General features: G+C 48.9%; 1 protein-coding gene across 1 annotated transcript in view; it reads left to right on the top strand.

The window, feature by feature from the left end:
* LOC141075585 (actin-related protein 2/3 complex subunit 1B-like) overlaps positions 1-11422 on the top strand; it is a 106818-nt gene extending 95396 nt beyond the window's left edge. The window contains exons 3-6 of the mRNA XM_073562697.1: positions 471-575; positions 672-894; positions 9711-9818; positions 11212-11422. Of these exons, the coding sequence (XP_073418798.1) occupies positions 471-575; positions 672-894; positions 9711-9818; positions 11212-11422 (647 nt within the window). The remainder of the gene's footprint in view (positions 1-470; positions 576-671; positions 895-9710; positions 9819-11211) is intronic.
* The last annotated feature ends 804 nt before the right edge of the window (positions 11423-12226 follow it).

Here is a 12226-nt window from a genome sequence, read left to right as displayed (position 1 = left end):
GATTGTCCTGACGATTGGAGGTGGAGGAGTGCTGGTTCATGTCAACTTGATAACAGCGGGGGGGATACCTGTGTGATCCTCTGTCTGTTCCCTGACCACAAGATGACAGTGGTGGGATTTCTTTATGTTTATCGGTCTTTTTAGCCAAGTGGGTGTTGCCTCAACTTTTCTCTTGTTGAGGATGACATCCGTTTGGATAACAGGCCTAGATTTAGATACAGGGAAGGGAAAGCCAAATTCGAGGAATGTAGATTCTGGAGAACAGCGGCCTGTGTGACAGAAAAGCATATTCATGGTAAGTGACAGGCAGTAATGAACATGGTATCATTGGCCATCTGATCATCACTGGGTAGCATAAGCCTGCAGCTGTTGTACGCCTCTTCACATCGTGCTCTCAGCAGAGGGTCTGTGATCGTGTGTCAGTGCTATACTAGAGCTTTCTCTGTCCTTCTTCCTTTTTGTTTGTCTAGAAATTGCCATCAGTCCCAATAATCATCTGATCCTCATCTACCAGAAGGTGGACGATGTGTGGAGCCAGATCCATGAGCTGCGGGAGCACAATGGCCGCATCACGGGTGAGGACAGGGCTGGATGGGAGCAGATGTCTGGAGTCAGGGCTGCGGCCTGCCCCGTCGGTGACCCACAAACCCATCATGCCTTCTATGTTCCAGGCATTGACTGGGCCCCAAACTCTAATCAGATTGTGACGTGTGCGGTGGACAGAAATGCCTACGTGTGGACTTTGAAGGATGGGGTGTGGAAACCAACCCTGGTTCTGCTGCGCATCAACCGAGCTGCAACCTGTGTCAAATGGTCACCCCAGGAGAACAAGATTGCCGTGGGCAGCGGCTCCCTGACTATTTCCATCTGTTACTTTGAGAAGGAGAATAACTGGTGAGTAAGGGGTTACGCTAAGCCCTGGTGACGACAGGCACCATGACACTTCTTTCTGGCCTCACGTCTACTGTCTCCTGCCTCACGTCTACTGTCTCCTGCCTCACGTCTACTGTCTCCTGCCTCACGTCTACTGTCTCCTGCCTCACGTCTACTGTCTCCTGCCTCACGTCTACTGTCTCTGGCCTCACATCTACTGTCTCTGGCCTCATGTCCATTGCCTCTGGCCTCATGTCCACTGTCTCTGGCCTCATGTCCTCTGTCTTTGGCCCCATCTCTTGGGCCATTCTGCTCTGATCTTGAGTCAATCCTTAAGACATCTGTGCTATTCTTCTGTTGGGCCATCTTTGCCTTCATATCTTGGGTTATCTCTGGGATGATCGCTTGATTAACATATTTACATAGGTAGAAAAAGCCTCTTGCCCATCATGTCCACCCATTCTCCACCAGTCCTACATAGTCACTAGATTATCTATTACCCACAATGCTATTGTTGTGAGAAGCCTCCGGCCCATCATGTCCACCCATTCTCCACCAGTCCTACATAGTCACTAGATTATCTATTACCCACAATGCCATTGTTGTGAGCAGCCTCCAGCCCATTATGTCCACCCATTATCCACCATTCCTACATAGTCTCTAGATAATGTATTACCCGCAATGCCATTGTTGTGAGAAACCTCTTGCCCATCATGTCCACCCATTCTCCACCAGTCCTACATAGTCACTAGATTATCTATTACCCACAATGCCATTGTTGTGAGAAGCCTCTGGCCCTTCATGTCCACCCATTCTCCACCAGTCCTACATAGTCACTAGATTATCTATTACCCACAATGCCATTGTTGTGAGAAGCCTCTGGCCCTTCATGTCCACCCATTCTCCACCATTCCTACATAGTCACTAGATTATCTATTACCCACAATGCCATTGTTATGAGAAGCCTCTCACCCATCATGTCCACCCATTCTCCACCATTCCTACATAGTGTGATAAAACACTCCTGGATCGCCTTTGCTGGGGTCAAAGGTCACGTGCATTCAGCATGAAACTCAGGCGCAGAGCTGGGATTCGGGTATAACTGACCCTGGGTCAGGTTTATTAACGGTGAAAGCAATGCAAAAGGAAATAAAACATAAAACAAATCCTTGCCTGTCCGGCACTAACTAAACAATGGACAACCTAACTACCAACTGGCGGGCTTCTCCCGTCCAGCCAAACCACAGTTGCAGTGGGCACTGCTTCCACTCACGTGTGTCTCTCACACAGACAGGCTCTCTGTGTTCCCAGGCTGAGACACTCACACAACCACCTTGCATCCTTTTATATCCACCTCCCATTATTCATTAGCAAGCAGGTGAGATACTGACCAGACTAGGCCACATAGGAAAGGAATCTGGGCGAGATATACCTGCCCTCATCCACTATTCCCACATGATTCTCACATATCCCCCCCCCTCTGCTCAGACCACTCCTGTCGAGCAATGACACCCGCCAAACAGTGCACTCGGGACAGGGCATCTGCGTTTCCCATCTGTACTCCTGGGCGGTGCTCCACCGTAAAAGTGTAGGCCTGCAGGGCAAGGAACCACCGGGTCACCCGGCTATTCCGTTCCTTGTTCAAGTGCATCCACTTGAGAGGGGCATGGTCAGTGATCAGCCTGAACTTTCGGCCCACCAGGTAATATTTGAGGGCCTCTAAAGCCCACTTAATGGCGAGGCACTCTTTTTCTACGACTGCATACCTTTGCTCGTGTTTATTCAGCTTCCTGCTGAGATAGAGGACTGGGTGTTCCACTCCGTCCCTCACTTGTGAGAGTACGGCCCCGATACCGGTATCAGAGGCATCCGTTTGTACCACAAACTCACTGCGGAAGTCCGGAGTCACCAGTACGGGCTGAGAGCAAAGTGCCCGTTTTAGGCTATGGAAGGCTTCTTCAGCCGCTAAACTCCATTTAATCATGACGGAGTCTTTCCCTTTTGTAAGATCCGTCAGGGGGGTAGCGATGGCTGCAAAATTGGGTATGAACCGGCGATAATAGCCGGCGATCCCCAGGAAGGCTTGCACCTGCTTCTTGTTGACAGGTTGTGGCCAGTCCTGAACCGCCTGAATCTTTTCAACCTGGGGTTTAACAACACCCCTCCCAATTACATACCCCAAATACCGGGCTTCTTCTAGCCCGATGTGACATTTCTTGGGGTTCGCGGTTAGACCTGCCTCCCACAGGTCGTCAATCACAGCTTGTACTTTCTGGAGATGAGTCTCCCAGTCCAAGCTGTAAATGACAATGTCATCCAAATAGGCCGAAGCATACCGCCTATGTGGCCTCAGGACTCGATCCATCAGTCTCTGGAAGGTCGCTGGTGCTCCGTGCAGTCCAAACGGCATATACACATACTGAAATAGACCTTCTGGGGTAGCAAATGCCGTCTTTTCTCTGGCAGCCTCCGCCAGAGGGATCTGCCAATACCCCTTTGTTAGGTCTAGGGTCGTAATATACCGGGCTTTTCCTAACCGATCTATTAACTCGTCGACCCGGGGCATGGGGTAGGCATCAAATTTTGAGACCGCATTCAGTTTCCTGAAGTCATTGCAGAACCGGATGGTGCCGTCCGGTTTAGGAATTAGCACAATCGAGCTGGACCACGCACTGTGCGATTCCTCAATGACTTCTAACTCTAACATTGCCTTCACTTCTCGGGAAACGGCTTCACGGCGCGCTTCCGGGATTCGGTAGGGCTTTACGTGAACGGTGACACCAGGTTCCGTTACGATGTCATGTTTCATTAGCATAGTCTGCCCGGGTTTTTCTGAGAAAAACTTTTGGTTGTGAAGTAGAAACTGCCTGACTTCCGTCTTTTGCCGCTCCGAGAGAGTCTCTGCAACCCGTACCTCTGGTACGGTATGCGAGCAGACAGGACGGGCCAGCTCCGCTGACAAGGCAGACCGATCCTTCCAGGGCTTTATCAGATTTACATGATAAATCTGTTCAGGTTTCCGTTTACCTGCCTGGTATACCTTGTAGTTTACTTCACCAACTCTTTCCTTGATCTCAAAGGGGCCCTGCCACTTTGCCAGGAACTTACTGTCCACCGTGGGGACCAGGATCAACACCCTATCTCCGGGTGCAAACGTACGGATCTTGGCGCCCCTATCATAGATTCTTTTTTGGGCTCCTTGAGCCTGTATCATGTGTTCTTTGACGATAGGCATCACAGCCGCAATACGGTCCTGCATTTGTGTGACGTGATCTATCACTGTTTTAAATGGAGTGACCTGACTCTCCCAGGTTTCTTTTGCAACGTCTAACAGTCCGTGAGGACGTCGGGCGTACAATAACTCGAAAGGCGAGAATCCCGTGGAAGACTGAGGTACTTCCCTGATGGCAAAAAGCAAATACGGAAGTAAATAGTCCCAGTTCTTCCCATCCTTGTCTATCACCTTTCTCAGCATCTGCTCCAGAGTTTTATTGAACCGTTCAACCAACCCGTCTGTTTGAGGGTGATACACGGATGTGCGTAACGGTTCGATTTGTAACAATCGGCAGAGCTCCTTCATTATCCTGGACATAAAGGGGGTCCCCTGGTCGGTAAAGGGGGTCCCCTGGTCGGTGAGTATCTGTTTTGGTATAACGACCCGACTAAACACATGCACCAGCTCCTTGGCAATCGTCTTGGTGGCTGTGTTACGCAAAGGGATGGCCTCCGGGTAACGAGTGGCATAATCCAAGATGACCAGGATATGTTGGTGTCCACGTGCAGACCGTGGAAGGGGCCCAACTAAATCCATCCCAATCCTCTCAAACCGGACTTCAATAATAGGTAGGGGTACCAAAGGGCTACAGAACCGGGGCTTAGGTGCAGAGGCTTGGCAGTCAGGACAAGACTCGCAATATACACGAATATCATGATGCATGCCTGGCCAAACAAAACAGTGTAATATCCTTTCGGTGGTTTTCTGGACTCCCAGGTGACCTCCCATCACATGTCCGTGGGCCAGGTCCAGCACCTCCCGCCGGTAGGGTTTTGGCACGACTAATAGTTGCACCGTATCTTCACCCTTTTTCTCTATCTGATAGAGTAAATCATTCTCCAGAACCATGTAAGGATATGCCAGCCTAGAGCCAGGTTCTACGGGTACCCCATTTATCACTTTTACATTTGTCCTAGCCTGAGAAAGGGTAGGATCCTTTATTTGCTCGCTTTGGAAGTCATCTTTCTGAACTTCTAAATCCGGCAAACGGGGAGGTGGACGGCTGTCGGCCTCCTCCTCTTCCCCGGTCTCCTCATTATCACCCGCCATGACTGAAAACGGGAACTGCAGGTCATTTCCCGCAGACTCTTCCCCCGAGTCTTCCGGGGAGACCTCTTCCAGGGGTTCGGGACCCACACGCTCCCTGGGAGAAGAATCATGTACACTATTACCCGAGGGCATCAACTGATTCTCCCACAATTGCCAGAAGTGGGGAAAATCCCGGCCCAGGATAACATCATGCAATAACGCCGGGACGAGTCCCACTTTATGTTGCACAGACCCATAGGAAGTAGTAATGCATATGACCGTGGTGAGGTACGAACAGGTGTCTCCATGCACACACGTTACAGAAAATTTGTCTGATGGTCCCGTCGGGGCTGACACCAGACTGGCCTTCACCAGAGTCACCACACTTCCCGAGTCTAACAATGCCACCACATTTTTGCCATCAACAGTTAAATCACACAAGTGTTTTTCCACATCCTTTTGACCGGCATTCACACTCACTACCCGTGCAACCATAGACATGTGGTTTTTAGAGTCTGTGACGTCGCACTGCATGGGTTCAGTAGTGACCGGACAGTTCGCAGCAATATGTCCCATCTCTTGGCAGCGGAAATACCTAACGGGCCCCTTGCTTAGACCATAGTTCGTTACACTTGGCCTCTCAGTGCGGGCAGTCCCGTTTTCCTCCCCCACTGTCTTAGGGATTTTTCCATCTCCCCTACTCCCTGGAACAGTCTTACCGGTTCCACGTGGAGACGATGAAGAACGAGGTGGGGTAGCGTCGTCTCGGAGTCCTTCCGCCACGGAGTAACGTTCAACCAGATCCACCAGTTGATCTGCCGTCGTAGGATTTCCATGTCTTACCCACTTCCTCAGGGCTGGCGGTAGAGCTCTCAGGTACTTGTCCATGACGACTCTCTGGATTATCTCTGGCGCTGTCAACACCTCGGGTTGTAGCCACTTCTTCGTCACGTGGATCAGGTCGAACATCTGGGACCGCGGTGGTTTATTCGGCTGATAAGTCCATTGATGCACTCTCTATGCACGGACAGCGGTCGTCATTCCCAGCCGGGCCAAGATCTCGGCTTTCAATTTGTCAAAGTCCTGCGCGGCTTCAGGCTCTAAGTCATAATAAGCCTTTTGGGCCTCACCGGAAAGAAACGGGGCAATCAGGCCGGCCTATCGTGCCTTCGGCCATTTTTCTCTCACCGCCGTCCGTTCAAACGTGGTCAGGTATGCCTCGACGTCATCTTCGGTCGTCATTTTCTGCCAGTACCGACTCACGTGAATCACTCTCGACTCGGCTTCCAGGTTAAGCTCAGGTAAGCTTGCCAAGCGCTGCGCCACCTGCTGGAGAAGCGAACGATCGGTAACTGTCATGTCCACCAACTCCTTCAGCTGGGCCATCATCACCCGATTAGCTTCTTGCTGGACGGCGGTGGACTGTACCAGCGCTTTCACCACGTCCTCCATGCTCATGCTTGCAACGTGATGCCCGCGTTCTCCACCACAATGTGATAAAACACTCCGGGATCGCCTTTGCTGGGGTCAAAGGTCACGTGCATTCAGCATGAAACTCAGGCGCAGAGCTGGGATTCGGGTGTAACTGACACTGGGTCAGGTTTATTAACGGTGAAAGCAATGCAAAAGGAAATAAAACATAAAACAAATCCTTGCCTGTCCGGCACTAACTAAACAATGGACAACCTAACTACCAACTGGCGGGCTTCTCCCGTCCAGCCAAACCACAGTTGCAGTGGGCACTGCTTCCACTCACGTGTGTCTCTCACACAGACAGGCTCTCTGTGTTCCCAGGCTGAGACACTCACATAACCACCTTGCATCCTTTTATATCCACCTCCCATTATTCATTAGCAAGCAGGTGCGATACTGACCAGACTAGGCCACATAGGAAAGGTATCTGGGCGAGATATACCTGCCCTCATCCACTATTCCCACATGATTCTCACAATAGTCACTAGAATATCTATTACCTACAATGCCATTGTTGTGAGAAACCTCTCGCCCATCATGTCCACCCATTCTCCACCAGTCCTACAGAGTCACGAGATTATCTATTACCTACAATGCCATTGTTGTGAGAAGCCTCTCGCCCATCATGTCCACCCATTCTCCACCAGTCCTACAGAGTCACGAGATTATCTATTACCTACAATGCCATTGTTGTGAGAAGCCTCTCGCCCATCATGTCCACCCATTCTCCACCAGTCTTACATAGTCACTAGATTATTACCCACAATGTCATTGTTGTGATAAGCCTCCGGCCCAACATGTCCACCCATTCTCCAAAAGTCCTACGCCGTCACTAGATTATCTATTACCCACAATGCCATTGTTATGAGAAGCCTCTGGCCCATCATGTCCACCCATTCTCCACCAGTCCTACATAGTCACTAGATTATCTATTTCCCAAATTGCCATTATTGTGAGAAGCCTCTCGCCCATCATGTCCACCCATTCTCCACGAGTCCTACATAGTCACTAGATTATCTATTACCCACATTGTCATTGTTGTGAGAAGCCTTCGGCCCATCATGTCCACCCATTCTCCAAAAGTCCTACGCCGTCACTAGATTACTGTATCTATTACTCACAGTGCCATTGTTGTGAGAAGCCTTCGGCCCATCATGTCCACCCATTCTCCACCATTCCTACATAGTCGCTAGATTATCTGTTACCCACAATGTCATTGTTGTGAGAATCCTCCGGCCCATCATGTCCACCCATTCTCCACCAGTCCTACATAGTCACTAGATTATCTATTTCCCAAAATGCCATTGTTGTGAGAGGCCTCCGGCCCATCATGTCCACCTATTCTCCACCAGTCCTACATAGTCGCTAGATAATCTATTACCCACAATGCCATTGTTGTCAGAAGCCTCTGGCCCATCATGTCCACCCATTCTCCACCAGTCTTACATAGTCACTTACAGAAACAAGCCATAAATTTAGATTAGGTTATAATTGTAGAGAAGGACTTGGAGCGCACATCCGATGACCACACACTGATCTGCTGCCAGCCAACACACCCCAAACATGAGCTTCACACATTAACATTCGGATCTTCTCTGTCGTCTCTGTCCTCACTGAGCGCAGGACTTGCGTGGGATTCATACTCACCTCTCACCATTTTTGCCTTTCCTGTCCTTTCTGAGCGTGGTGTAACCCTCTACATTTGTCACCCAGTTATGACTCGCATTCAACCAAGTATCTGTAATGGCCACCACATGGTAATCTGTGTCCAACATTCTAGTATATGTTTCCTGCTTGCTTTATGTCAGACTTCTTGCACCTTCTTCCAGCCGAAACGTGATTACATCGGCACATTTATTACTACTAATCATCCCCTGCTCTTCTTCCTAGTCCCAGCCCCCCTCTAAATTCTCATGGGACCTTACTGTTTTTCATGCTCTAGTTATCTCTCCAATCTTCTTTTAGGTCATCTATAAGCTTCATACTTCGGTTCTGGACCTCTTGGGTTCTCTCTGGTTTGATCTCTTGGTTAACTCATGGATGATCTCTCCATTCTCTTTTTGGGTCATCTATAAGCTTTATATTTCGATTCTGAACATCTTGGGTCCTCTCTGGTTTGATATCTTGGGGAAACTCTTGCATGATCACTCCATTCTCTTTTTTGGTCATCTATAAGCTGCATATTTCGATTCTGAACATCTTGGGTCCTCTCTGGTTTGATCTTTTGGGTAACTCTTGGATGATCTCTCCATTCTCTTTTTAGGTCATCTATAAGCTTCATATTTCGATTCTGAACATCTTGGGTCCTCTCTGGTTTGATATCTTGGGGAAACTCTTGGATGATCTCTCCATTCTCTTTTTGGGTCATCTATAAGCTTTATACTTTGGTTCTGGACCTCTTGGGTCCTCTCTGGTTTGATATCTTGGTTAACTCTAGGATGATCTCTCCATTCTCCTTTTTAAGTCACCTATAAGCTTCATATTTCGATTCTGAGCCTATTGGTCCTCTCTAGTTTGATCTCTTGGTTAACTCTTAGATGATCTCTCCATTCTCTTTTTGGGTCATCTATAAGCTTCAGATTTTGATTCTGAGCCTCTTGGGTCCTCTCTGGTTGATATCTTTGTTAACTCTTGATCTCTTTATTCTCCTTCTGGATCACATGCTTCTCACTTGGACTCAGGACTTCTGAAGTCATCTGTGTATTCAACTCTTGAGTCATTTCTGAGCTGTTCTCTTGGGTCAGCTTTTGGGTCATCTCTTCTCTCTTAGTTTCAATTATCTCCAAGCCTCTTTTGGACTCCTGACTTCTGGGATCATCTATGGGCTGAAATCTTGTGTCATCTCTCTTTTCTTGTATGGATCATCTTTTGGCTTCATATCTGTATTTTATTTATTTTTAAGCTAATCAATTGAGTCATTTCTCAATCTCTAGGGTATTTTTGGGGCCCTTGATTTTAATTAAAAGTCCATGAGGTCTGTCCTAACCCTGATTGTCCATTGTAGTCATCCATCTCTAGAATGACTGATGAACATGTCTGTCTCCTTCCCTCATGTGAGCAGGTGGGTCAGCAAACACATTAAAAAATCAATTCGCTCCACCATCCTGAGCCTGGCCTGGCACCCGAACAACATCCTGGTGGCTGCAGGCAGCTGTGACTTCTACTGCAGGTAACAGTGCATAGGGGAAACGGACGTGTGGACATTGTGGTCTAAGAGTGACTGGTGCATCCGGCACAGTCAGCAGCGGAGAAGAGACATCTGTGCAGGTGTCATCAAAAACCTGTACGACACAGATCCACAAAGCACAAGACTGTTCCTAGCATGTCTCCTGGATGATGATGATGATGATGATGATGATGATGATGATGTGTGACTGATCCCTGCATGTCTCCTGGATGATGATGATGTATGACTGATCCCTGCATGTCTCCTGGATGATGATGATGATGATGTATGACTGATCCCTGCATGTCTCCTGGATGATGATGATGATGTATGACTGATCCCTGCATGTCTCCTGGATGATGATGATGATGTATGACTGATCCCTGCATGTCTCCTGGATGATGATGATGTATGACTGATCCCTGCATGTCTCCTGGATGATGATGATGTATGACTGATCCCTGCATGTCTCCTGGATGATGATGATGTATGACTGATCCCTGCATGTCTGCTGGATGATGATGATGTATGACTGATCCCTGCATGTCTCCTGGATGATGATGATGTGTGACTGATCCCTGCATGTCTCCTGGATGATGATGATGTGTGACTGATCCCTGCATGACTCCTGGATGATGATGATGTATGACTGATCCCTGCATGTCTCCTGGATGATGATGATGATGTATGACTGATCCCTGCATGTCTCCTGGATGATGATGATGATGTATGACTGATCCCTGCATGTCTCCTGGATGATGATGATGATGTATGACTGATCCCTGCATGTCTCCTGGATGATGATGATGATGTATGACTGATCCCTGCATGTCTCCTGGATGATGATGTATGACTGATCCCTGCATGTCTCCTGGATGATGATGATGATGTATGACTGATCCCTGCATGTCTCCTGGATGATGATGATGTATGACTGATCCCTGCATGTCTCCTGGATGATGATGATGATGTATGACTGATCCCTGCATGTCTCCTGGATGATGATGATGTGTGACTGATCCCTGCATGTCTCCTGGATGATGATGATGTATGACTGATCCCTGCATGTCTCCTGGATGATGATGATGATGTGTGACTGATCCCTGCATGTCTGCTGGATGATGATGATGTATGACTGAGCCCTGGATGTCTCCTGGATGATGATGATGTATGACTGATTCCTGCATGTCTCCTGGATGATGATGATGTATGACTGATCCCTGCATGTCTCCTGGATGATGATGATGTATGACTGATCCCTGCATGTCTCCTGGATGATGATGATGTATGACTGATCCCTGCATGTCTTCTGGATGATGATGATGATGTATGACTGAGGTCTGTATGTCACCATAACTAATTGTCATTTTTTTTTTTTTGTTTTATTTTTTTTCAGAATTTTTTCCACTTATGTGAAGGAGATTGAAGAGAAGCCGAGTGCCACATTATGGGGGAGCAAGATGCCTTTTGGGGAGATTCTTTTTGAGAGAGGGGAGAATGGTGGCTGGGTGCATGGAGTTTGCTTCTCTCCCAGTGGTCAATGCCTGGCCTGGGTCGACCACAACAGCACTGTCAATGTGGCTGACTCTGCGCACGACAAAGAGTGAGAAACAGAATAAGTATTCATGTGATCAATAATGTATGATATACCATTATAATAGCTATATATGATTGTGGAGACACGGGGGTCAGCGGGTGTCCTAGTCCACTGGCCAGAGACCACATAGACCAGGTGTGACGCGTCAGCTTCAGCTGAGTCGACTTTTTCTTTAGAGTGGACCCTCTGGGTCGTGGCACCCACCCACCGAGGGCGGGCTGACCTTGTGAGGAACCACCCCCTATACAAGGAGTGTCAGGGGCAAGACCAAGGGGGTGAGCCACCACGACTGCTGGGACCAGACGGCCGGCTCAAGGAAGACACAATGTGAGTGTCTGACGACCAGGGACAGGCAGGAATCAAGACAAGACGTAAGTTCAAGGTATCTTCGTTAAGGAAATCTTCAGGGTAACATCAGGTGCAAGACGTGAAAACACAGGGAAAACACAGCAAGGTGCGTGCGAGGGCACGCCAAGGTCCATGGCATGGTACGTGCTAGATGGCATGCCTGGGAACAGGCAAAGGCACGATGACGTCGGACTCCAGACAGCAGGCAACGATCAACAAGGTCATCAGGTTCCGGAGCTCTGATGGCGATCGGCAGGATCCGGGCATCCGGCAAGCAAACTAGGGTTCAGGCAAGGAGGCACGACAGAGTTCAAGACATGATGCGTGTTAGGGAAGACGCCAGGGTCCAAGGCAAAGTTCAAGGCAGGGTGCGTGCTAGGGACACGCCAGGGTCCAAGGCAAGGTGCAAGGCAGGGTTCAACACACTAGGCATGGTGCGTGTATAGGAGACACGCCAGGGTCCAAG

The sequence above is a fragment of the Dendrobates tinctorius genome, unplaced genomic scaffold (genome assembly GCF_039654945.1).
Source record: "Dendrobates tinctorius isolate UK_male_01 unplaced genomic scaffold, ASM3965494v1 ptg000364l, whole genome shotgun sequence".
Lineage (NCBI taxonomy): Eukaryota > Metazoa > Chordata > Amphibia > Anura > Dendrobatidae > Dendrobates > Dendrobates tinctorius.
This window is presented reverse-complemented; position numbering and strand designations above follow the sequence as displayed.